We start from the raw sequence: 27,856 nt of genomic DNA on the forward strand, positions 1-27,856 counted from the left end.
CACTTAATAAATATTTTTGGTAGGGGCTAGAATTTTGAGATGTGAAATTTTGAGGGCCTTGTGCAAGAAACGAGTTTAAAATAGAAAATATCCTTTTAGCAGGTTTGGAGTCAAAAGCATTGCCTCTTGAGGCAATTTGGTTTACATTCCCTGTGGTCCGGATTCTCAACCTGCTTTTCCTAAATGGGAGAACAGTGCAATATCACTTCATTGGATTCCCTCTTAAATAAGCAGGGCACACAACTAATGTATTCATATTGTGTGCTCTCCATTAATGTTCACATGGGGTTTCCTGTGTAAGGGACTGATGTATTGAAAAGGAACCTTCATGCTTGGTAAGCCACTTAAATATCTCTTAAGGAATCCTGATTAAATGTTACAAGGAAAGTCCTTTCAATGTGCAATACAACTTAATGGGGTGATTGTCCCTCATTCACTTATTTCCCCTTGTTTGCAGTCTGTTTTAACTATTCTTTCTACCGGCATGATCATTCCTGAAAGCTTTCAGTATGTGCACTCATTTCACTCGTGCTTGAGTGAAGTACCTATTGTTGCACTAGGAAGTGTCAGGAATTTGCATTTGCTGATTGACATTAGAAAATAAAAGCATACCTATAATACCATATGGTAAAGTATTACCTGTGCCAATTTTCAGGTGTTTGTAACTGTTCTGTTTCTTTAAATGGCAGTTGTCTCTCTCTGGGTACGTTTACACTGCACAGTTATTTTAGGATACCAGAGGTATCCCGAAATAACTACCCTGCATCTTAACAAGCCTATTATTTTGAAATATTTTTTTTTAAATAACGGGCATGCTATTTTGGCATCCCTGTAATGATGGGCGTTAAGGGATATCTCAAAATAGTGCATTATTTCAAAATGAATCAAAATAAGATATGCAATTGCATAGTGCAAACTGTGTATCTTATTTCAAGTTTCGGGTGCTGTGTAGATGCGCCCTCTCTGTCTCTGTTTGTCTCTCACTTTCTCGTATCTGAAAATTGTTTTGCCTCCTGTTAACTTGTTTTCTGCTTGTGGAAATGGAGGAATAGAATATGGCATCAATAAATAGGAAACTGAAAGAGACAATGTTTTTGTTCTTTGGCTGTCTCACTAAGCAGGTGTTAGTCATCCAGTGTCTATTGTGTAACTTGGAAACTCTGTTTTAGGGGACGGTGTGTGGGAAGCACGTCTTTAGATGGTAACATGGACAAGGACAATTTCTGATGCTTTTAAAAAGCTTCAAGATTTTAAAGGTTAAAAAGTGCCTTCTGCCTATATGTAGGACTTTGTGTCACAAGGGCTTTCCTAAGGATTGACAGTGTCTTGTGTTTAAAAAAAATTCCCACAGAGTTCTACACCAGATTCTTGGAAGAGCTTTGAAAAAGCTCTTTATAACCCTGTATGAAAGCTTACTGATGGTTTTTCCTTGAAATGTAGTTATTTGTCTAATCTCTGGTTCTTTCCCCTTTTCAGACTATACAAACTGGGTTTGGGGAGGGTTGTGTGTCTATTTAATTTTTGTTAATTGTGGGAGGTTTTATATTTTGTTTGGGGGGAGGGCAGGTGGAAGAGAGATGTTAGTGTTGTGGCATCTTGTGATGACAGACTTTGTTGGAGAAAGTTTTGTAGCATTTTCTATAGATGGTTGGACTTCGGATTCTCCTGATCTTGCTGATCTAGTCCTAGCGAGAGAGAGACCCTGGGAAACATTCTCCTGGGTGGTGCTTAGAGAGATGATTGGCTTCAGTGCCTTTCAGCAGTCTGGGTGTCAGTTCTAGCACAAGCCACTGTTGCTAGCTTGCTCTTTTTCCTGGCAGCAGTCACAGCATTCTGCCACATGTACTGTTCTCCCCATAGAGGGTCTCTGGTTGGACCAACCCAAGAAGAAGGTGAGAAGGCATGCTCTTGATTCTGCACTGAGGGTACGTCTAGACTGCAAGCTTCTTTCTCACTTCAAAACCAGATCTGCTTTTTCGAAAGAGAGCGTCCAAACTGCATGGCACCTTGTGCTTTTTTCGATTGCCTCTTCTTCTGAAAAATGTCCGTGTTCTGTATCCACACATGCCTTTTTTTGAAATTTGAGGTTTACCAATGTCGAAAAAACCCTGCGTTCTTTTGATTTAATTTCGAAAGAAAACAGTTGCAGGAGGTGAAGGTTTTCGAAAAAACCATGTAATCTAGACATACCCTGAGGCTGTTTTACCTCCTTAGTATAGTTTGTGATGTGGTACAATATGAACGTTAATACCTAAACATAACATCCTGAACTGCAAATATGCTAGCACATTTCAGGTTTTTTTTTCAGGTTTTCGCATCCTTACTATTATTGCATAATAGTTGTTGAGGAATATTTTTAGTCTGAGCATAAAAGTTATTTGTTAATACTGTACCAGTATTAACAAACCGACTTTTAAAAGAAGGTGCTGAATACTAACATAGAGAACTGCAGCTTTTGAAGTGGAAGGAGAACCTGAGTTTGAAAAGTAAGTTATGAGTACCCTTTCACACCTGGATGCTGGGGATTTACAGAGGAAACTTACAAGGGAAACTTTAGAAGATGGTTCTTGTGGCATCTCTTATGCAAGTTCCCCTGAAGAGGGAGAATTTTGAAGAATAATGGTGGGAGGCCTGGACACAAGACTCATTGGCTCCCATTTGGGCAGTGGCAAGCCAAAAGCTAGCAGCCTTTCCATGTTATTTCCTAGCAACATCACTTCTGAGGATGCTTTCTGACTTCATGAAGGGAAGGCATGGAAAGGACTTAATGCTGGTCTACCATCATTAACTGCTGTGTAGGTTTTGCCTCAAGTAGGCCAATGGCCAAGAAGAACATAGCACCCAAACTAGCTTTTCACCTGCACATGCTTCCATATACTATTCTGTCCTACATCCCTTAGCCTCATTAAGTGAAGGAGGAGCATGCTGCTCTCCTTCCTGAGAAATTTGTGGCGTCTCAACCTTCCTGCCTCTGAACTCAAATATTTAATCAGGTATTTTTGTCTTTGTCTTGTGTCTGTGTCTAATATATTGCATTATAGACTAGATAATAAACAGTACTGGTTTAGGTCTATCATGTAGCAATAAGGCATTTGACTACACTTCACAGTGCAATGGAAAGCCATTTAAAAATGCTTTGCAAGTCTTGGAGCTCTGTAGAGTAATCTGTACCTGTGTTTCTCTGAATGTATATTTATACCCACTCACCACTTAAGAATATATTTTTCACCAAATGCAGGCACTTTCACTGGTCATAGACTTTTCTGTGATCAAGCAGCCATCCAGTTAAGCCTCGGTAAAGTTTACTGCATTCGTATTAGTGTGTTGTGGTGTATACTTCGTAATTTTATCAGTCATTAAAATAATATTTTGTCTATTTTCCATACATTATTCATATTTTATTCATGTGTTATAGGAAATGTATTGATTTTCTATCAAGTTTCACTTTAAAGCTCAGTAAGCTCAGAGTTACTGCATACAGGAAGTGTTGAGCTCCTTTACCCAGTGGTAGTAGGTGATGGTGGGTTTTTTGTTTAATTTTTTTTTTATTGAAAATCTTGGTAAGATTGTGGGGAAACCGTAAAAAAAAAAAATCCAGTTAATTATTTGAATGTTGTTTTGGTGCAAACCTGTCGGTAAGTCATTCCAATTATTGTCATTTTGCAAAGGATGCTTAACCTTAATTATTAGATATTAATGGACTGAAATGGTATGTAGCTCAATTCGAAGTGCAGCCTCATAGTCATTGCTTGCACTGTAGCCATTTTAATATTGAGCTCATTATAAATGCTGTGTGTATATGTAGGAGTACACATATATACTAAACACACGACTGTTGTGAAGTTTTTACAGCTCCAAATGTATATCATAAAGTGCATTTAATTCACTTACCTGACTGTGGGTTGTTATTAGATTAATTCACTGAGTGAAGATTAGCTTAGTGGGTTTTGAATCTGGCGTGCTTCTCAAATAATTTAAACTAAGACGTGTAGCCTATGGAAAAACATTGCTGTAAATTCTATGAAATCACAATCTTCCACTATCGCTTCAATGTCATGCCTCTGATTTCATGCAGTAATACTTTTTGTGGCAGAGTTCTAAACATTGGTAAGAAAGCATAAAGAGCTGTCCCCAGAATGTGCAGGTGTACTGTGAAGTTCAGCTCACAAAACCACTTGTGCCTAAGCCTGAAGTGATCTCCTCCTGTTCAATAGGTACTAATCTTTGCAGAAAAACGTTACATCAGCAGTACAAAGGGGGATGGAATTTCTTATTAACATTAAACTTTTGGAACTTGATTTTTTTTTACATACATTAAATGTTTTTGTTGAATTATTTGTTTGGGATGTTTTACATCTTTGTTTTCTGTTGAAATTGCTGATTATAAACCTACAGATTTGTACTTATTCAGATTTTTTAATTGTTTATACAATAAAATGAGAAAATCTGTGATATGAAAGACAAAATGGGCTTTTTAGCTTTTATTTTTTCTTTAAACTTGTTTCAAATAGATTAAAAGGTGGTTCTCCTAGGGTGAGACTCCCAGGAGTTTCATCATCAAATTTTGCAGCTTAGTTTTCTTCATGTGGACATTTTAGAAGGTAGCAATATTAGGCAATATTGCTCAAGTTATTGTTTGGTGTGAACCCCTTTATTTTGGAATACGGCTAAGAAGAAAAGTTCAGATTTTATCCAAAAGCACCATTTATGTCAAACATTTTCCTGTCAATTCTGGTTCAGTCTCTCTCAGGCAGTCTGCTGCATAGGAACTCCTTCTAACCAGTTATCAGTGATTGTAAGCAAAAAGCATGGCGACAGGTGAGCCATATACTCACATTTTCTGTGGTACACGTTTTCCAGAACTCCATGCTTAATATATAGCTCAGTCTTGCTTTCCTTCCTTTGGCAAGGTGTAGTCCTTTGAAATCAGTGCATCTAGTTACATAAATAAGTTGATCTGGATTTGGCGCTTTTTTTTAAATGATTGGGTTTTAGAACTTTCTGAAAAATAAAATTGCTTTGTATACTTGAGTTGCTTAGGCATGAAGAAACCTGTTGCATTGTTTTCTTTGTAGACATGGAAAATTCAGACTGATTTCATACCAGAAATGTGTGATCTAACATAAAAAAGGTATTCGTACCGTAGTTCTATTAAGTTCTTACAATATCTGAATTTGAACTGCTGTTTTCATTGAAACATGTAGCCATTGTGGAGGTACATAAGTTAGACCCCAATCCTGCAGTTCACTGGGTGCAAACACAGTATTCATTCATAACGGAGTTGCATGATGATGGCCTCACCATAAACTAACTCACGTCATGCTGAAGTAAATATATAATAATATTAATATAGTAAAATCGTTTTGTAAAAGTTTTTAATGTAGGCTATTGCTGATACCAAGATATTATGACAGATGCAATATAATCTTTGAAGATGCCTTGGTTATTCAAGTATATTTGAGAAACATGAAAATCAGAAAGTTCACATTCTGATCATAAACTGTAAAATTAAGACTGAGAATTTTTAAAACAAATTGGGCTCCTCTAGTAAAGTTCTTAAGCATGTGCAAAACTTTTGCATAGTAGTAGTTCCATTAAGTCATAACTGTTTTTAAAGTGCTTTAGTGGGTCACAGCCAGTGTATACAAGCATGAAAAATCTGTGAATTAAAAATTGTAAAGACAAAAGAAATTGCTCAATTATTATGCCCAAATATGTGTTGTTTATTTTAAAGAACAGTTTTGCAGAGAATAAATTTAAAATGTGATTTGTTTGTTCATTTTAATTAAAAGCAGTATTTTTAAATAGCCAGGGCAAGGAACACTTTATGCAGTGATATTGTGTAGCATGTATAAAAATGTGCTTTTAGCACAGTGATGCCACTGCTCAAATAATATTTTACTATTTAGGCATTTAGTGATTGATCCACAGCTGTCTGAAGTCAGCGGAAGTCTTTCAGTGTTTCTCAACGACTGGTCCATGGACCAGCATCTGTCCCTGAGATCTCCCTGGCATAGTTTAGGAAGCCATTTCCTGGTAGCAAAAAGGTTGAGACACACTGTTTTAGACACAGTGAGGCACTGCCTTTTAATAAAGAACTGAAACAGTTATTGACTTCCAGAACGTTTCCTCTGCAGCATCTGGTGACCTCATTCACACCCCGGCAATTAAAGAACCTGCATTCACCGCTTTCCCTACATTACTTGAGGTGCTAAGTCATGTCTTTAAGTGTGGAATGGTTTTCAGAATGCAATATACATGTCCCGAATCTACAGATCCCAAATTATTTCTTATATCACGGTGGGCAAAATTTGGCCCACCAAGCCACCAGATCCAGCCCGTGACCTAGTGGTTACTTCAGCCAGGTGCCCTGCCCTGCCCTGACACACTGCTCAGTGCAGCCAGCTTACAGGGCCCATGTGCATTTGTGAAGGGTGGGTAGGGAGAGACTTTGTGCACTGCCCCCACCTCAGCACAATCTCACAGCTCCCATTGGCCAATTTCTGGCCCATGGAAGCTGCCTGTTCAAAACAGGGAATGCACAAAGTTGTACCCCTCTCTCCCTCCCCTCTGGCTTGTGAAGTTCAGAGCAGCATACCGGCTCTGAGGGGCCTACAGGAGCATGGAAAGCAGGGAGTCTGGCTGAGGAACTGTCTGTGCTATTGGTCAGGAGTTGCCTAGGTAAGTGTCTCCTGGCCACAGCCTGCCTCTGGCACTTAACCCCATCCTTCCCCCAACACTCTGCCCCCCCACATAACCTAGACCCTCTGCACTCATACTCCCTCCCAAACCCTGCACCTCAGTTCTCTGCCCCAGGTCACAACCCAAACTTCTGCACCCTAGTCCTCCGTCACAACTCCTTCTTTTACCCAAACTCCTTCCCAGATCCTGTACCCCAATCCCTTATCCCAAGCTCCATTCCAGACCCTGCACCTCCTCCATTAATATGGAAGAGTGTGGTTCTTGGAGTGGCCTCTCATCACCATTATTGCCGACCCCTGTATTATATCCATGGCAAGTAACGCATTCAAAAATATGGTTTTAAAATGTATGGTTTTGTGATTTTTTTTTTTAAATGGGATCTTTGAGTGGAGCTACTCTGAATAACAACTAAAATGGCATCATATGTTCTAGCTCCATCGTGTCTCAGTGACTCCAGATCAAATGAGCTCTGCTTGCATGCTCAAGGACTTTTAACAGACCTAGCCTGTCTTTACAGATCTGGCAGCCAAGCTGTGTTCTGTTTGGTTTGTGCGTCATTGGTAGGCCAGGTTCTACCTTAAGACCTGGACAACCTCATTCTTTTCAGTGGGGTACTCCTTTGTAACTGAGGCCAGAACTTAATAGAATCGTAGATATTAGGGTTATAATAGGATCCCAGGGTTGGAAGAGACTTCAGGAATCTGTCTAGTCCAACCCCTGCTCAAAGCAGGACCAACCCTAATTCAATCATCCCAGCCAGGGCTTTGTCAAGTCTGGCTATAAAAACCTCTAGGGATGGAGATTTCACCACTTCCCTATGTAACTCTTCCAGTCCTTTACCATCCTCTCAGTAAAATAGATTTCTTAATATCCAACCTAGACCTCCTGCACTGCAACTTGAGCTCATTGCTCCTCATTCTGTCCTCTGCCACCATGGAAAACAGCCTGTCCATCCTCTTTGGAACCCCCTTCAGGTAGTTGTAGGCTGCTATCAAATCCCCCTTCTCACACTCTCTTCTCTCCTGTAGACTAAATAAGCCCAGTTCCTTCATCCTCTCCTCATAAGTCATGTGCTCCAGCCCTCTCATATTTTTCATTGCTCTCCACTGGACTCTCCCCATTGTGTCCATGTCCTTTCTGTAGTGGGGGCCCAAACTTGGACCCACTACTCCTGATGTGGCTTCACCTGTACACCAATAATTTGGCTCTGGTAACTAGAACTCTCTCAGCTCTATTCGGGGGTGGGGGATAAGAACTGAAATTGCCCCCTTAAAGTTGTAGAAGCTCTACAGTGCTTAACAGATAGGGGAAGTATATTTTTATTTATCACTAATGTCAGTAGACATGGCTCTGAATGCACAGTCACTTAAGAACCACACCTTAAACAGCCTTTTGTTTGTTGATTGTGTTTTCGAGTACTTTCTGTTCATTCTTTTTTTCCCCACGCTATTATGTAGGCATCAAAATATATACATAATGTTTTCTTTCCTAACTACTATGAATTTAATTTATTTTGTTTGTCATGGTTGCAACATTCATTTTATATGGCTTAATATGTCTATGAATGCCTGTCAGTTTATTACATCTAAATAAACACAATCCTTGGCTCTAAATTGGGAGGACTTTAAGAGGTTTTTCTAGTTCAAACTATGGCATATGGATAGTAGAGTACAAATAAAACCAGCAATCTAGTTGGTAGCACTGGAGGAAGACAAACTGAAGATTTATAGAAAGCGGATGTCTTGGTACATCATTGTCAGTTTCAAGTTGGCCAGTACGGTAGTGACTTCTTCCTGATATGTCTCTTGCTAGTGTTGCTGAGCCAGAAGCAGTTTTCTGCTGATATAAAAAATATGTGCCTCAGACTTTAAACCATGCCCCTCTATGCATGCCTTCCGTCCCCTTCACTCTTGGCACTGCTGGCTGAATGAACACTGAGTTCTTCATATCATAGAGCAACTTTCCAGATCTTTGCCACCCTTGCTTCTTCCTGCCTGACTCCCAAGTTTCCTAGTAGTTCAGAGAAGTAAAAACTTCTGCAACTCTGAGTACACTAGTTAGTCAAATTGACAAGGACCTCTGTGACAAGGACCTCCACAAACTGGTGTGGAGATTTTAAAGAACAGAGAAGTACTTTAAACACGTTTAAGTGAGGAAAATTTTTTTAAGATAACTACGTTCACCTTTAATTTAGAGGGATATGAAGAAAGTGTCCTCAAACAAAACATTAAAGGTAGATTATAGAAGTTCCAGCAACACACAGTCCTATACTAACCCTTTTGGACAATTTGTACGCATCTTTGTTTGAAACATGTATTACAGGTTTAAGTAGTGGTATGTTTAAAGTTACCAAGTTCTTCATTTAAAGCATAAAGCTAATTGAATCCAATTCTGCCAAGTTTTGATTTCAGATTAATTAAGTTTAGAGTAAGAACAAAATGAGTTTTTTCCATGCTAGTATGTGCAGTCCAGTTTCATAATGCATCGTCCATTCCTGCGTTATATCAAAAGAAAAACTGCAGTAAGTAGTTGTTCAATAGTCTTGTGTTTTCTGGCTTGGTTTAGAAGATTAAAGAAGTTCTGTCAACTAGATTCTAAAGTTTGCCTTTCTTCAAGAAAGTAATTCTCTTGCAATACCCATGGAATACTGATGCCTGCCTTTTAGGGTGAGACTACTTCAGTGGGGCATAGTCTGCCTAGAAGAGAAACCAGACAAACACTTGGATTTTATTGCCACCTACTTATAACTATTTAGCAGGTTGCTACTTTAAACTGCATCTGAAAATGATGGGTGCTTCCTGAACTACTGCTTGGGTCCTTCCATTACCGTCTCCCCATCAGAAGGGGCTACAGAGCCACTCCATGACTTGGCAGAGGATTTCCCCATTGCTGCTCTAGCAGAAGTACACAATACGTTTGTAACAGGTTTCTGAGAGAACTGACATTTAAAGCTGCATTTGTAATGTATTTAAGCCCTTTTTGCTGACTGTAACAAGTGTATGTGCATTTGTATTAAACTTTTAAAGTCAGGTTTCAAATAAAAAGGTTCATTAAAAAATTGAAGTGCTGTGTGAGATTTTGCCATCCTTTCTTGAAAAGAGGATTGGGGTCCTAAACAGGTTGATACTGTCCCTTTTAAGAATTTACCAGTAGTCTAATCCTACATATTACAAAACTGCAATTGTTGTAATATCTTCCATGAATAAATCATTACTTGTATCCCAGTCACACAAACATATGATAGCCACTCTTGCCTCACATCCCAGCAGTGCACAAGGACAGAGAGAATGATCCCTGCCTAGAAGAGCTTACAGCCTAAACATAATTGCATTTAGACCTAGTTTATTCCTTTTCTAAAAATGCAACTTGAAACAACACCAAGTGCCTACATTTTTCAACGAATATATTTTCAGACATAATTAGTTGAATGTGCCCCAGATTTTCATAATCTTACATTCATGTCCAGAAAAATATTTGAAATCAGATAAAGAACAACAAATGTCGTCTTAGATGAATTTTCCCAATTTCTGAGCTGATAACATGAGTCAATACTGGAACAACTCATTTGAAACAGGCTGCAGGAAATTATACCCTGTTCTCTTGTCTCTGAATATTATTGCTTCCATCACTTAAGTAGTTGAGGCCTCATTTGTAATAGTTGCAGCTCCTTGGTGCTAATACATAGGGGGTCTGTATCATTCCTATGGTACTTTTACTTCACCTTTTTCATGTTAAAAGTAATTATTTTCCATATCATGTTAACTTCCTTCATTGACATATAACAGCAAATTTCCAGCAAACTTATTTTCCCTGCAGTATTTGCATATGTAAAACAAATAATGAAACAAATAGGCTTTAAGGTACCACCGGTCTCCTTGTTAGCTATTGGGACTTTCCTGTGTTGTGGATTTGGTAGACTAAAAGCAATCAAAATTAGAAAAAACATAGGCAGAAACAATATGCATTTGATAATGATTTTGCTGAAGAGTGTTAATAGTTAACCTTACAGCCCTGATAATCTTAATCTCCTCCAGGTGATTGAGTGCAATGGTGTTTAGCTTCCTGCATTTGTCAATGTGAAAATACACATTTGCTTCCTCATCATTGTCATGCCGCAGCCACACAATTAAGTGTTTTTGCTTCCTGAGCCAAACACACAGCAACCATTTCTTGCCATAAGTTCATCCAGATGCTTAATACTGCTTCTCCTCTCATCAGTTAATCCTTGCTTCTTTTTATTTTGTGTTCAAAGATATTGGGTGCCTCATTCATAGTTCTTTCTGTTCCTGTCGACTGATGTATTTGATATTTTTTAACTCGTGTTGGGTTTTGTAATGAGTTTAGTAATCTGCTCAAAAGCTAGTGCTGGCTGCAACAGAGGTGACAGTCTGTGCTGAGATTACACAAAGTGGATTTGGGAGTGGGAGTGGCCTTGCGGAGAGGAACATTAACTGGTGTTAGCCTGGAATCTGTTTTATACTGTCCTGTAACTCTGAAAATACACATTGAAACTTGGGAAGACAGATACTCGATTATCATATAGAGAACATTCTGTAAGTTCAAGTTTCAGAAGAGCAATTAAGCTGTGTCTTGGGTGAACCGGGCACTTGCTGTGTACAGCCCATTTTTCCAGTGGCGTTGTCTAATGGACTGAACACAAGCCTTGGAGAAAGGAACGCCTGAGTTCTGATATTTGTCTCTGATTCATTATGTGGCCTTGGGCAAATTACTTAGCCCCATTTCCTTCTGTAAAACAAATCATCCCTACCTGCCACGATAGGGTGTTGTAGCCTAGGCTAATGTGTATAGAACAGTTTTAAGGTGGAAACGCTGCACGTATGCTTGATTCTGGATGAAAGGTCTAGTCCTACAGAGTTTGACGACTTATCAGAGGGAGGGTTTAGAAAACCTAAATGTTTTACCCTGTCTGAAAAATTATGGTCATGATAATTTGAATAACAGGTGTCCCTATTCCCTCCTCCCTCTTACAAAATTTACTAGTGCTGCAAAGTTTTTCTCTAATTACTTGCTCCCTGTACCATCTGTGCCCTTTGAATTACAGAAGAATACTAGAAATTTACTAAGCTAAAAATTCTGTCTGTTGCAGTGTTACGAGATCGGTTTCATTTGGTGAAGCCAGTAAAATATTTTGGCTCAAATATTTAACAAATGTTGTAGGTTTATAGAGCCAAAGAGGGAGTATAGCATGTGGTCCCTGTATATCTAGCAATATATTCCCCACCCCACACAAACACAGATTCTAAGATGAGATTCCACAAATTCTGAATGTGTGAGAAAATGTCCATTCGTTCCTTCCCTCCCTGCTTTCTATACATGTGAATGTTTTCTGAAGGAATATTACTGCAGTAGCATGTTGTAGCTTCTCTCTGAGGCCAAAGAGAATTCTAATTTTAGAAAAGCAAAATGTAAAACAACCCTTCTATAAAAGTAATCTGTAGTGAGCACTATTTAACACAAATAAGGGGGAACTAAGCCATTTTATTAGTCTCTCTCCAGTTTCTGTTCAGTAGCTCAAACTATATTTAATTCCAGCTAATAGCTCAAATGTATAGATGGATCGCTCAGTTATTCAAGAGATTTCACTCTGCTTTAAAACATTTGTGTGCCGTTTTCTCTTTTGAAGTAATGTAAGAGTACAGTTATTGAGCAATAATGTTTACACTGTAGACAAGTGGGCTTTTTTAGATAAACCTTTCTCATAACATATATTTTCTCATTTTCCAATCCATTATCCCTTCCTACTCCAATTCTAGGCCTCTCAATGATCCACCCTCAGCTTTCTTCCTTCACCCTGAAGAATCCACAGAGCTTGAACCCCACATTTCAGGTAAACTTGAACCCAGCTGACCAGGGTTCATCTCCTCTTCTGAGTCCTGTCCTGAGTGATGCTGGCAGTTCCCGGGTGGAAGAGGAAGAGGAAGTAAAACGCAAGGTAAGGCAATAGCTGTACAGTGAGTGTAGCATGTGTATTGATTTAGTGTGGATTTGGATGCAGTTTGCTGTGTATTCTTCATACTAATACAAACGTAATGTTTGCAGCTCTGTAGCCTACGAGGGCTCTGAGTCGGGTTCCTTCCCCTCTGGGTCAGTGAGCGGCCACTCTGCCCTACTACGAGTTCCTACAATGCAAATTGAGTGGAAGTATGTTGAGCCTTGGGTTCTGGAGTCTCTTACATTAGAACCTCGTGCTAGGATACTGTGGTTATGGGAGTCGTGTGTGTGCGCGTTATTTAATGTGTTAAACACAACATAGTCCTTGTCATGCCAAGTTGTATTTAATATTGTCAACTGATTGGCTAGTCCTTGTCTACACTGAGTGCTTACCGTCATGTTAGTTAAAATGTTGTTCTAACCTGATTTAATATCCCAAGGTGGACAGGGCCACAGAGCTACCTGTCAACTTACAGGGCAGGTAGCAAAATCTACTTAGGCGTTATCAGCTGGTGAAGGTAGAGTGGGGAGCTTTCTGTTGTTTTTGAGAGATGGTGAATGGGATGGTTTTTGTACTGTTTTAGATAACAATTACTTTGTTTTATGTCTTTATAAATATTGAGCTGCACTCAAGTTTTGTCAGGCACATCATATATAAAAGGAAAAACATAAAACACAACAAATAGTCTACTAGTCTTAAACACTAACAAAACATGTAGATGGTATCATGAGCTTTCATGGGCACAGTCCGCTGCTTCAGATGACAGGAGTGTTAGATGTCTTCTATAACACTCCTGTTATCTGAAGAAGTGGGCTGTGCCCATGAAAGCTCGTCATACCATCTACGTGTTTTGTTAGTTTTTAAGGTGCTACTAGACTATTTGTTGTGGGGTTTTCTAAGTTTTTCCTGTTACAGACTAACTCAGCTACCCCTCTGAAGCATATATAAAAGAAAACAATGAAAAATTGGGGGGTGGAGGGTGTATGTGTATGCATAATGTAGTGGCATTAGGTCTTTTTCATTTGTGTCACACACACCTCATTTTTCAAAGTACTATCTCAGCAATTTGCATTCCATTTAGTTTGAGACTCATACAAGGTTTTAAGCCCTGGGGTGAATTTTTGTTACAAATTGATTTTAAGTGTGGTCAACTTCTCAGCTTTCTAAAGCTTTAGTTTCCTCAGCTGGGTCACCAATTAATCATAAGCGGTAAGCATCACCCAGTAAGGGTGATGCTTCCCAATTAACCATTCACATTCCTACTTTGGAGCCAGAAATTAAGCATGCCAGTGGGGGCAGAGTTACCTTTCAAACAAGCACTGGTTTTGCAGGATTGGGATCCAGATAAAAAACTCAGCTAGAAAGTTAGAGAGAGTCTGTCAGTGCTTACGGTATGCAGCACTGGCATGACCTTAAGCCATCTCATGGCTCCCTTGTTCCTGGCTCACTTGCCTCACTTTGCATAGGGACCTGCTTTTATGGTGTCAGTAAGCACTACTACGTCAGTGGTGGTTTGGGGGTATTGAGGTGCTAGGTTGAGTGCATCAGACGCTGGAGCATTCAGTAATGCACGAAATGGTGTATTACTTGCCTTGGTGTCTCCTGGGTTAGATGCTGGGATGTTTCCTTTGGACTGAGACTGCAAAATTTTTTTCCTCAGGGAGACTTTGCATTTTTTTTTCTAGGATTAATTGATATTTTGCTATCGCAGAGTCTGAGCAGTGGCAAAGGTGTTTGACAGTTAAACTTCTACACTTTACTTCCCGTATCTCTTTCCAGTGCTTCTGAAGCAGTGATATTTTCTATCAGAAGACGTGTATAGCTGCGTATTATGCTGTCCAACAGGAGCAGTGAGCAATAAGCAGAAAATTGTAAATGCATTGTGCAAGGATTTTCATTTCCTAACTAGAAACAAGCTTCTAAATAAAATTTTTCATGCAAAGTACTGGTAAACCACATACATGGTCAGGACCTCTGAGAAGCTGCTGTTGTCTTTAGATAATCCAGAGAAAAATCAGCTGGGAGAAGGCCTACTAGTGCTCTCAAAGTAACTTGGAAAAGCGTTTTCTGGCTAGCAGAATGGGTCAACTACTGAGACTAATGTGAGACCAAAAAAAGAAAAATTAAGGGCCCTGAATTTCAGCAGGGAATCATTTGGAAGGTCACGGAAATTGTAAGGTGAAAATGAAAGAGATGGTACCATGGAAAGAGAGCGAGAGAGAGAGAGAACACTTGGGAAATGCAAAAGATTTAAAGGTAAATAACTGTTATAGAACTGGAAGAGACCTTGAGAGGTCAGCAAGTCCGGTCCCTAACCCTCACGGCAAGACCAAGAAAAATCTAGATCATCCCTGACAGGTGTGTGTCTCACCTGCTCTTAAATATCTCCAATTGTGGAGATTCCATAACCTCCCTGGGCAGTTTATTCCAGTGTTTAACCACCCTGACTGGTAGGAAGTTTTTCCTAATGTCCAACCTAAACCTCCCTTGCTGCAGTTTAAGCCCATTGCTTCTTGTCCTGTCATTAGAGGCCAAGGAGAACAGTTTTTCTCCCTCCTCCTTGTGATACCCTTTTAGATACTTGAAAACTGCTGTCATGTTCCCTCAGTCTTTTGTTTTCCAAACTAAACAAACCCAGTTCAAGTGCTTGTTCATGTCCGTTCCAGTCAGGTGTGTGCATGCGCCAGATTTTCCCCTAGCAGCTAACTGTAATGCTAAGGCAAAGCGGTGCCGTCATGACACTGTATATAAGACCCTGCCAACCCACTCCCTCTTCAAGTCCTTCTTATTGCCAATGACAGTAGCTGGAAATTTCTGTGCTCATCTCTTGCCTTGCATAAGCATATATCTTCAACCCTTGCATATAGCGAGCTGTGTTCGTACTTGGTAATTAGTTACCTGTTAGTTTGGCGCTAGGTAGTTTTACATTCATTAGAGAGGTTCCTCCCTTCCGGTTCTGTTCAGATTGTTCCCCAGGTCGTGACTCGTTGCCCGGGCTTCAAGACCTGCCAGTGGTGCACCAAGTGCATGCCAAAGAGTGCTCCTCTTGTCTCCTGCCTCAAGTGCCTGGGCGAGGGTCATCAAAGGGCTGCTGCAAGATCTATCAGGAATTGTGACCAAGAGCAATCAGAGCGCAGCAGCAGCTTAAAATCCTACTTATGGAGGTAGGCCTTTGGCCGCAATCTGACCCCAGCACCAGAGATGCAGTGCCTACTGCTTCCTCATTGATTAGGAGTGCCCCAGCACTGATATCGAGAGACGGCACTGAAGAGAGACCCGGGCATGGACCGTCTTGGTCTCACTACTTGGTGCAGTTATGCCAGCCCTTGGCACCAATCCCAGTCACCAGCTCAGAGAAGGAAAAGAGATAGGGAAGAATCCCCTCTGGCGAAGTTGGGAGAACAGCTGGTAATGGCACCGCATTTGGGCCACAACACTGGAGCTTGCCCCAAATCTGCATCAACTCCTGCTTAAATGAGTTGAGTTCAAGCCAACCACAATTGCTGGGGTCCTCTGGGCCACTGTCCATGGTGGGGGCTTTCCATATGGTGCAGCACTTGAGGCACCTCACGATACCATTCTTGTCTCCCAACTAGGATGCTACAAACAGCATCGCTTGCCCCATAATCTCAGCCGTGCGGAATGCAATGCCATCCACAGCCTCAGAAACAACTCGGACATCATAATCAAAGAGGCTGACAAAGGAGGTGCTGTTATCGTGAATGTCAGACTTCCAAAAGGAGGCTGCCAGACAACTCTCCAATACCACATTCTACAGGTCACTTTCCTCAGATCCCACTGCGGAATACCCTACGAAACTGCACCGTCTGCTCAAGACACTCCCTACACAAGCACAGGAACAATTCTTCAGACACACCACTAGAGCCCTGACCAGGGTTATTTTATCTACTACCCAAGATCCATAAACCTGGAAATCCTGGACACCCCATCATCTCGGGCATTGGCACTCTCACTGCAGGACTGTCTGGATATGTGGACTCTCTACTCAGACCCTATGCCACCAGCACCCCTAGCTATCTCTGAGACACCACGGACTTCCTGAGAAAACTACAATGCATTGGTGATCTTCCAGAAAACACCATCCTAGCCACCAACATCCCACACAGGTGGAATACAAGCTGTCAGGAACAGTATCCCTGACGATGCCACAGCACAACTGGTGGCTGAGCTCTATGACTTTATCCCCACACAACTATTTCAGATTTGGGGACAATTTATACCTCCAGCCCAGTGGCATCACTATGGACACCCGGCTGGCCCCACAATATGCCAACATAGTTATGGCTGACCTGGAACAGCACTTCCTCAGCTCTCATCCACTAACGCCCCTCTATGTACGCTACATTGATGACACCTTCATCTGGACCCACGGGAAGGAGGCAGCTCTGGAAGAATTTCACCGTGATTTCAACAATTTCCACCCCATCATCAACCTTAGCCTGGACCAGTCTATACAAGAGATCCACTTCCTGGACACTACAGTGCAAATAACTCTAACTCTGGAACAAATCCCTGCAACAAACCTCGGTGCCAACTCTACCCACATATCTACACCATCACAGGACCTAACCAGATCAGCTACACCATCATGGGCTTATTCACCTGCACATCTACCAATGTAATATATGCACCCGTGCCAGCAGTGCCCCTCTGCCATATACATCAGCCAAACTGGCCAGTCCCTATGTAAAAGAATAAATGGACACACATCAGATCTCAGGAATGGCAATACACAAAAACCTGTAGGGGACACTTCAATCTCCCTGGACACACAGTAGCAGATTTAAAAGTAGCCATCCTGCAACAACAAAAATTCAAGACCAGACTTCAAAGAAAAACTGTAGAGCTACAATTCATCTGCAAGTTTGATATTATCATTTTAGGATTAAACCAAGACTGTGAATGGCTAGCCAACTACAAAAGCAGTTTCTCCTCTCTTGGGGTATGTCTAGACTACATGGCTTCATTGACGGAGCCATGTAAACTAGTTTACCTGGCATAGGCAAAGAAGCTGGGATTTAAATAATCCCCACTTCATTAAAATAAACATGGCCGCCGCGCTGTGCTGACGATTAGCTGATCTGGGACAGCGTGGCAGTCTAGATGCGGATCTGTCGGCTGGGGAAGCCTTTGCCGACCGATCCCTTATGCCTCGTGAAGCTAGATAGCTTCCCCAATTATCACCCCTAATGTCATTACCTCACAGACACTAACCTTCCCCCTGCTCAACCCCACTCTGTTCTAAAATTTGATTTGTCAATTTTATGTGTTCACTTTTTTTTATTGTATCCCTTTGGTATATATGGTCATGCCAATTTTCTTCCACAAATTGATCTGAAGAAGTGGGTCTGGCCCACGAAAGTTCATCACGTAATAAACCATCTTGTTAGTCTTTAAAGTGCTACATAGTCCTGTCTTTTGTTTTAGCTAGACCAGACTAACACGGCTGCATCTGTATCACTAGTTACTAGAAGATACAACTTAATTTACAGTGCAGACAAAGGAGTACAGCTTAATTTGTAATGCTAATAGGAAGCAAGGCCTTACAGTAACATTATAATAACCCTCCCTCTCCCTCACCCAATCTTCTGTACTAAATCTGATTTGTCAGTTTAATAGTGTGTTCACTTTTTTCATTGTATTCCTTTGGTATATATGGTCATGCCAATTCTCTTCCGGAATATGATCTGAGGAAGTGGGTCTGGCCCACTAAGCTCATCACCTATTAAACCATCTTGTTAGTCTTTAAAGTGCTACATAGTCTGATCTTGCTAAAACAAAAGGAAAAACGAACATGGCTACTTCTCTGTTGCTATTATCTGATTGTGAGAGACAGAGTGCAATAGAAGCAGACAGAACTTATACGCAAGTCATTATACATCAGATCATTATGCATCGTACTTACAGTCTTATACCCAAAACTAAAATATACAGTTTTACTACAACAGAAGCCACGGGTCCTGCTCTAAGGCACCATCTGTGGTTTTGGTGACCTTCGTTCCTCTGTGCAGAGTCAAGCAGTGTTTCCAGTTGCTAACCTCGGCAACAATGGTGGCACTGGCCCCAACCTCATTGGCACCAGAGTCATTCGTGGCCAGAGGTATGCCTTCTGCATTGAACAAACCACCGACTCCAATGTGGGAATAGTGCCACTTCCAGTCCCAGCCCGATCTGTATCTCCTGGCTGGGCTCATGCAGTCCCTCGGGGCAGTAGAGTTGCACAGCTGGGAGGAGCTGCCAGTAGGGAGCGCTGGTTCCTGAGAGTGGCGCACCACACTCCTCTCCTCTGGCCACAGCATCTCCTGGGAGTAGAGCCCTGCGGATACTAGTTTCTGTCTGTGGTAGATATTTGTATCCACGCAGGGCTCTAACGGCAGGAGACAAGACCTCCGAGTCTGTGGTGCACTTGTCATTGCCATATGGTTGGAAGGGCTGTAGCTGTAGTCAGTTAAGTGTTTACTTCTGTTGCACCCACATGGTCTTTTCTGTGCTCCTTGTGCTTGCCTGCAGTACAGCAGGAGAGTAGTGAGGCTACGTGATGTACAGTACAGGGTGGAATTTGTAGGCTTTTCTGGTGCCATGATTTTAGTAACCAAGATTCCCTGAAGATTTAGTGCCCCTTGATACTTTATACCTGTAGCATTAGTTGAAGTGGGGTTGCCTGAAATAATGCAGGTGTTTGTTTTTAAGTAAAAGGAACCTTTCTTCTTTTAGTTGGTACATATGTAAAAAAAGGAGGGGGAGAGGGACTAATTTGTAAAGCTCTAGTACCGTGAAGAGGAACCAAAAGATAAATAGATTCTCAGATGACATAAAGTAGCGTAGTTCCATTCATTTCACTGGAACTGTACTCGTTTACATAGACTGAGGCTCTTGGGCGCACAGGCAGGGTGAGTTAAGGACAAAGTGGTTTCTTAAATTGAAATGTGATCAGACCCCTCAATATTATTTAAGAATTTTTAAATAATATATGTGTTTAAGCCAACTTGTGATTTGTTGCAACCACAGAAATCCATTTTCATCATTTTCTTCCTTCTGCTCTGATGTACATTCCCCTCTCTCTCTTCAAAATAGAGTTTGGGGTTTGGGAGAAGCTGACTCCAAATATAGTGGAAGAAAGGGATTGTTTCAGGGGGGTTTTACACTGGATAAATGGTCCTGATAAAACTGAAGTAAACTCTGCGTAAGTAAGAATTCACTGCCTTTTCCAACTGGTATTACATAGGGCCCAGTTTCCCTTATAAACTCTTGCAACCCCCCCTCTCAGCTGTCCCTTGGCACCTCATCTGCTCAGCCTGGGGATACAGTGCATTTTCTTTCCTGATGGTTGGCTTTTTAATTTTAATAACATTTGTTCCAAGAAAGGCTTGGGATCTAGCATCTGCTTCTTAACCCTGTGTCTGCATGTTGATGGAGCGCTGTACTGCCATAGTCACCCCATGGCAACCACAGACAGCTTGCTTGTTGTGAAGAAGTGGGCTGTGCCCACGAAAGCTCTTGATCCCGTCTACATGTTTTGTTAGTCTATAAAGTGCTACCAGGCCATTGGTTGGTTTTTAAGGTTAGATAATTAGTGTTACTTTTGAGTAGATGAAAGCAGAGTGATTCTGAAAGTGCCAAAACACTGATGCTGCTGTATTAGAAATAAGGAAACCATTTTTTGGGGCATATTTTTAGTAAAAGTCAGGGACAGGTCATGGGCAATAAATACAAATTCACCGAAACTGTGACCTGACCTTAATGTTTACTGAACACATCTCTGACAAAGTGGGAGGGGAGGAGAGTGGAGCACCCTGCTCTCTGACCCCCAGCACCTGAGAGCTGTAGGGACCCCATTGCTCAGTGGCTGAGAGTGGCCACCATGCAGGGCTGGAGGTAATGGGGTTGGGGGGGGCCTTTGCCAGCAGCAGAGGCTGGGGTGCTGTCAGGGTCCCTTTGCCACTGCTGGCTGGGATCTGCAAGGGGTCCCACTTCCAGGGGGACTCCTGCCAGCAGTGGCAGCTAGCCTGCTCAGAGGTTGCTGGTGGCCAGTCAATTGAAGGGGTTCACGACACCCGCAGCTACTTGGCAGCTGTAGGAGTGTTCCCTGCCATTCACGGAGGCTGGGCTGCTGTGGGGTGCCCCGCAATCGGCAGCTGCTGGTCAGCAGTGGGGTCCCCAGTGTCACGGAGGTCACTGGAAGTTGCAGGGTCTGTGACCTCTGTGGCCTCCATGACGACATCTTAGCCTTAATTGGAAACACAGGTCCTGCTTAAATTTGTTTCAGAATCCTTTACAGATTGTCAGAGCTGGGATAGTAACTTACCCACTTCTGTGAACTGCTCTGAGATTGTAGAATGAAAAGTGCCATGTAAATAAATGTACGGCAGTTTTGTTACCTAATTTAGTTTAGAGGTTTCTTTTAGACTCAAAATAATTTACAACAAATCCAATGTTTGTGTTTTGCAGCAGGAGGCAACAGTTTAGCCAGAGTAACACTGCTTGAACTCCCCCCATAGTGATACAGGAGCTAGTTGAAAGCGAGTTCGTCATGCAGTGTTTAATTCTAAATGGCAGTTTTCTTTTCTTTCAGCGATATCCAGCAGACAAGGCGTATTTTGTAGCAAAGGAGATTCTTGCTACTGAACGGACGTACGTGAAAGACCTAGAAGTCATTACAGTAGTAAGAGAATTAAACTTTCTTCAATATTCTTCTTCCTTGGACTAGGTTTTTAACCATTAACTTGGGGAAAAGTAGAAATACTTCTTCGAGCTGTGTGTCCTTGTAGTGCTCCATGTCCGGTGTCTGACATCCTGGTGCCATCCATTGGAGAGGTTTGGGAGCAGTGTCTGCCCAGGTCACGTGTGCAGTTGGCATTTCACAGTGCCGTTGGTGCACATAACCTGAAACCTCCAGTTCCTTCTCAGCCGTCCTCCACTGAGCTCAGGGGCAGTGTGTGTCACTCGCCAGACCTTTAAAAATAGCAGTGTGCATAGCTAGTCTTTCTAATAGCTCAATGGGGAATAGTGTTAGTAAAACTAACAGACAGAAATCTCACAGACATCTAACTTTCCCCACCTCTAATATCATCAATTCACAGACACTTACCTTCCTTCCTCCCCCCCCCCCCCCGCATCCCCCTCCTGTTCTGAAATGTGATTTGTCCTTTTCATATGTGTTCATTTTTTTAATTGTATCCTTTGGTATATATGGTTGTGACTATTTTCTTCCATTATTTGATCTGAGGAAGTGGGTCTGGTTTACGTAGCACAAAACAAGTTTAACTACGTGAGAGATTTTAAGTGATAGCAAACCCATCAAAGCAGATTATGTACAAGTAACAAATTTCATCCTAAAGTTAGTATTCTGAGCAGATGTTAAACAAGTGATACAAGCAGGCTGCAGATTCTGTGTTTGCTTTACAGCTTGGAATCCCCTGGTATTTTATGCACAGGCTCGAAATCTCCTTAGTCCAGGTCAAACACTTCCCCCAGTTCATTCTTTGTTCCTCAGGTGTTTCCTCGGGAGTGAGGAACCATGGATTGTATCAATCCCTGTCTTATAGAGCTTTTGCATAGAGTAGGAACCCTTTGTTTCAAAGCGTGATTCCCACCATATGCAAAAGCGCAGTGGAAAAACACTGACATCCCAAGATGCACATCGGCATTATGGGGCCCGACTGATTGTATGTCTTTATAAAGTCATAGCAGCCCTTACTTAAAAGCAGGGCGTGAGGCCTGGGCAACTCCCCAGTACCCTGCCCCCACTCTACCCCTTCCCTCAAACACTGCCACAGCTCTGCTTCTGCCCTGTCGTAGCATCCTAGAAGTGGAAGGGACCTTGGTAGATCAAGTCCAGACCTCCGCCCCATCTAAACCATCCCTAACAGGTGTCTGTCTAACCTGCTCTTAAATATCTCAGGTGATGGAGATTCTCTCCCCAGGCTATTGATTCCAGTGTTTGACCACCCTGACAGGCAGGAAGTGTTTCCTAATGTCCAATCTAAACGTCTCTGGCTGCAGTTTAAGCCCATTGCTTCTCGTTCTGTCCTCAGAGGCCAAGGAGAACCATTTTTCTTCTTTGAGTGATTGCTCATGGACATTCCATGTAGATGTGCACACAGCGTACATGCGTCGTCAGAGATTTTTCCCTCAGCAGTACCGGTCAGGCCAGCAGGGAGCCCCCTGGAGTGGCGCTGGCATATTGACCAATATATACCCCTGCTGGCCCCCTCCCCCACTCAGTTCCTTCTTACCGCCGTGATGGTCGTTGGAGCAACCTTCAGCTCTCACTAAGCGATCATTGCCTTTGTTTCCAGTTAATCGCTGGCTAAGAAGCTGCAATTGAAGTTTGACTCTTTTGTTGCTTTTTGTTTGTTCCCTGCTGCGGAGCACCATGCGCACCACAAGCGTTCAAGCCCTGCAAGAAGTGTCACAGGCCCATGCCCTGTGGCGATCTGCAATTGGCTTGCCTAAAGTGCTTGGGGGAGGCTCATCTTGCAGAAGCCTGCAAAATCTGCAAAACTTTCAAAAGCCGCACCAAGCGCGTACCAAGGTCATCCTGATAGAGGTGGCCCTCGGGCCAGCACTGGCGTCGGATGCGGCACCGGCCTCCCAGAGCACACTGGTGTCGGTGCGGGACACGTCAGTGCAGCGCGTCTCCCGGGCACCGCGTAGGCCCTGGCAGCGGTCCCAGTCCCCGGCACCTCAGAAGAGACGGCCTGTCAGGGGCAGGTCCCCACCGAAGCGTGTGCCCTCCAGCGCGGCACGTGGCGCCCACGAGTCCGGAGCCTGGGCCATCTCGATCGGGCAGACATTCGTCCCAGCACAGGGAACCCAGCCTTCTGGGGGACTTTCCCAAGCCCTCCACCCCGGAGGCCCTTGAAGCAGCGAGGGTCCTCATAGACTCGTCTCCCTCTCCTCCTCCTTCTCCCACTCCAATCCCCTCCAGACGTCATGGGTCGGCACCGGCCTCCTTCGAGGACTTGGCACCAGAGGCCAGGGATCACCGCTCGACTCACCCTGCTCCACCGGAACCGTTCGCGGCGCCAATAACTGTCGCCCCGGCGCTGGCGACCTCCAGGGATGCAGCAACAGGCTTGGTGGGGTACCAACGCTCGACTCTGCCCTCGGCTCCAGCCCTGGCGGTACCTACTTCTGCACAGGGCTCCTGCACCGCCATGCCGCCGCCTCCTCCCCGGCACCGTGGTAAACTCGAGTCCATGGCCAGGCACGCAGCAGTATCTTTGGCGCCTGTGTCAGGCCCACCCTGGTCCGCCTCTGAGTACTTGTCTGACTCCGAGGTGGAGTCCGCTTGGTCGTTTAGGGGCTCAAGGTCCCAGCGCCACAGCCGGTCCTGGTGCCAATGTTGCAACAGATTGGGCCAGTGGCCATTCTGGACACCCTGGGCATATCACCAGAGCTTGGGTGCAGACCCATCCAGTCTGACCTCGGTCATTTTGGGCCCCAGGTCCCCTCCATCAGCAACCCCCGTGACCCGGTCTCCAAACTTAGGCCAGTTGCCACCACCTGGTCAAACCTCCCCAGGCCCTTTGGGAAGCGTGGCACTTGTGAGCCAGCCTCCCTTGTCCTCAACATCGGGGCCCTTGCAAGACCCAGTGTGGTCAGAGGCCCCTGTAGGGGAGACCCAGAAAGGGTTATCGAGACTCTGCCTTCCATGCTCTCCATGGACGCTAGGGTACACCAGGATCTTCTCCCCCGACTGGCCCAAAGTTTGGGGGTCCAGGCAGAGATGGTGTCTGAAGATTCGGACCCCACGGTAGACATTCTTCAGTCCGACACCCCCCTCCAGAGTGGCCTTACCGGTTAACAAGATGGTGGCAAATTTTTCCAAAGGCTTGTGGCAAACCCCTGCCTCCATTCCTCCCACGAATAAGCGGGATGAGAGGAGGTACTTTGTTCTCCAGGAGGGCAATGAACACCTGTTCTCCCACCCACCTCCAGGCTCTCTGGTGGTACAAGCGATGAACCAGAGGGAGAGGCAATCTGCCGCTACCCCCAAGAATAGGGAGGCTAAGAAGACTGACCTGTTGGGCAGGAAAGGCCGGTGGCATTCAGTACCGGATCGCCAATCAGCAGGTCCTCTTGTCGCGTTACGTTTTCAACACTTGAACCCATGGAAAAGTTCACCGACCTGCTCCCTGCGGACTCTCATTTGGAGTTCAAAGCCGTTCACGAGGAGGACACGGCAATTCTGAGGGCAGCCCTCCAGGCGGCTCTCAACGTGGCCGATGCCGCTGCCCATGTGATGACCACAGGTGTGTTCCTATGCCACAACTCCTGGCTCCAGGGCTCTGGGGTTCCCCTGGAGCTCAAAAATACTTTACAGGACCTCCCTTTCGAGGGTCCCTCTCTTTTTTTGGAGCAAATGGACCAACAGCTCCGCAGTCTCAAGGACACACGTGCCACCCTGAAATCCTTGGGCATGCACACCCCTGTCACCCAGAGGCGCTCGTTTGCAAATAGGAATGTTCCTAGATTGCCCCCGCAAGCTCCATGCCACGATTTCTCTCGCCGTAGAAGCAGGAGCGGTAACAGCAGGAATAATAGGTGCTGGCCCCACCCTGCTCCGGATCAGAACCAGGGGCCTTCCAACAAGCCCTTGGGCCCCCATCAGGGGTTTTGATGGGACGCTTGAGGGTGTCCTACCAGTCTCCCCACTTATCTTCTGGGACCATTTATCCCGCTTCCTTCAAGCCTGGCAGTTTATTACGTCAGACCAATGGGTACTGGAGATAGTGGAAAGAGGTTCTGTAATCCCTTTCCACTTGCCCCCACCTCCCAACCTCCTACTCCGTCCCTTTTCAGAGATCCCTCTCATGAGCCTCTACTACAACAAGATGTCTACCACCTCCTTACGCTGGGGGCAGTGGAGCGGGTTCCTTCCGACTTCCTGGGCAGGAGGTTCTATTCCTGCTATTTCCTGGTCCCAAAGGGGGTCTCTGTCCCATCTTGGACCTCAGAGCTCTCAACTCCTTCATTTCGAAAACAAAATTCAAAATGGTAACATTGGCCTCTGTAATTCCTTCGTTAGCCCCCAGAGACTGGTACGCTGCCCTTGATTTAAAAGATGCTGACTTCCACATTTCCATCGCCTCCCACCATCGGAGGTTCCTCCGCTTCACGGTAGGCTCAGACCACTACCAATTCACGACCCTTCCCTTTGGCATTTCAACGTCCCCTCGGGTCTTCACCAAATGCATGGTGGCCGTGGCCGCCACTCTGAGGAAAAGGGGCATTCAAGTGTTTCCCTACCTGGACTGGCTCCTGAGGGGAAACTCTGAGTCAGGTGAGAGCCCACATGGTCTTAGTCTGGAGCTTCTTCGAGGATCTCGGGCTCCTACTGAACTTGGACAAGTCAGCCCTTACCCCAACCCCAATAATATAATTTGTGGGTGCCTCCCTGGACTCTGTCGCCAAGGGCCTTACTGCCCAGGTCCTGGTTCCTCGTAATAGAGGCTGCTGTCAGGGGTCTACAGAACTTTTCAGTGACTATCACCAGGACATGTATGCGGCTCTTGGGCCTCATGGCCGCTTGCACCTATGTCGTGCAACATGCCAGACTGCACATGCGCCTACTACAAATGTGGCTAGCAAGAGTCCACAATCCGACTGTCCACTCATGGGACAGGGTGGTGACAATTCCCCAACCCCGTCCTCTTCTCGCTGGACTGGTGGACCTATCAGGCGGAGGTTTGCGCAGGGGTCCCCTTTTCCATACCAGTGCGGTCCACCTGTCTTGTCACGGACGCATTGGACAGCGGCTGGGGAGCCCACCTTGGGGACCTGCACACAGAAGGTATGTGGTCCGCAAACGAACTCTCCCGGCATATCAATATCAGGGAGCTCCGGGCAGTCCGACTGACTTGTGCGGTTTTCCTTCCCTTCCTCAGGGCAAGTCCACCCTTATCCTATCAGACAAAATGACAGCGGTGGCGTATATAAATAAGCAGGGCGGGGCACAGTCTCCTCTCCTGTGTCAGGAGGCGATTCACCTCTGGGATCTTTGCATCGGGGCGGATATCCACCCGATGGCCTCGGACCTCCCGGGCTCCCAAAACATCCTAGCGGACAGGCTGAGCGGGACCTTTGCGAGGCATGAATGGTCCCTAAGGCAGGACGTGGCCTGCTCTATTTTCCATGCGTGGGGCTCTCCCCATCTAGACCTGTTCGCCACGGGGCAGAACAAAAAGTGCCCGAGGTTCTGTTCCCTCGGGGGGTAGGGACGGAGTTCTCTGGGAGACGCTCTCCTCCTCCCTGGCCGGAGGGCGTGCTGTACGCCTTCCTGCCATTCCCACTGGTTCACAGGTTCTCCTAAGGGTTCGGGAGTTCAAGGCGTCCCTGCGTGGCCCAGGCAGCACTGGTTCTCAACGCTCCTCAGCCTGTGATGCGAGAGACCTGTGGTCGTCCCACTGTTCCTGGACCTGATTTCTCAGGACTCGGGCAGACTCCACCACCCGGGTGGACGCTCCGTGGCTGATGGCAGCAGAGCTTCAGTGCTTGGCCCGAGTTCAGAAAGTCCTATTGGGCAGTAGAAAACCCTCCGCTAGAGCCATGTACCTTGCCAAGTGGAAGTGGTTCTACATCTGGGTCTCCCAAGGGGGGTGTCGCCGAGGGAGGTGCTAGTCCCCCTGATCTTGGACTGCTTTGGACCTCAGGCTGCAGGAACTTTATTCGTCTTCCATTAAGGTCCATTTAGCGGCTATTTCAGCCTTCCACCCCGGGGACAGGGGAAGTCCCTGTTTGCAAACCCAATGGTTAATAGGTTCCTAACGGGAATGGACAGGCTTTACTCACATGTCTGCCAGCCTGTTCCCCGGTGGCATCTCAAGCTGGTCCTCTCTAAACTCACGGGGGCCCCGTTTGAGCCACTGGGGACGTGTTCCCACCTGTACCTCTCCTACAAGGTATCCCTTCTGGTAGTGCTCACGTCTGCCAGGCAGGTGTCTGAACTCAGGGCGCTCACCACGGATCCCCCCATACAGTGTTCTTCAAGCATAAGGTCAGGCTCCGTCCCCACCCTGCTTTTTTTTACCCAAGGTGGTGGTGTCCTTCCACGCCTCCCAGGACGTTTTCTTACCAGTGTTTTACCCCAAGCCTCACACGTCAGGGAAAGAACAGGCTTTACACACTTTAGATGTTAGAAGGGCCCTGGCTTTTTATTTAGGTAGGACAAAACCA

The 27,856-nt window shown here is 44.6% G+C and overlaps 1 protein-coding gene across 9 annotated transcripts in view; it reads left to right on the forward strand.

Annotated features, from left to right (window-relative positions):
* The window catches only part of FARP2 (FERM, ARH/RhoGEF and pleckstrin domain protein 2), a 127,351-nt gene that overhangs the window by 73,084 nt on the left and 26,411 nt on the right, over positions 1–27,856 (forward strand). For all 9 annotated transcript variants that reach the window (XR_012906155.1, XM_006110623.4, XM_075937164.1 and 6 more), the window contains 2 exons: positions 12,477–12,655; positions 21,249–21,338. Coding sequence is in view for 8 of the 9 variants with exons in the window: in XM_006110623.4 (XP_006110685.2) it covers positions 12,477–12,655; positions 21,249–21,338 (269 nt within the window). In the remaining variant the exon portion in view is untranslated. The remainder of the gene's footprint in view (positions 1–12,476; positions 12,656–21,248; positions 21,339–27,856) is intronic.

The sequence above is a fragment of the Pelodiscus sinensis genome, chromosome 10 (assembly GCF_049634645.1).
Source record: "Pelodiscus sinensis isolate JC-2024 chromosome 10, ASM4963464v1, whole genome shotgun sequence".
Classification (NCBI taxonomy): domain Eukaryota; kingdom Metazoa; phylum Chordata; order Testudines; family Trionychidae; genus Pelodiscus; species Pelodiscus sinensis.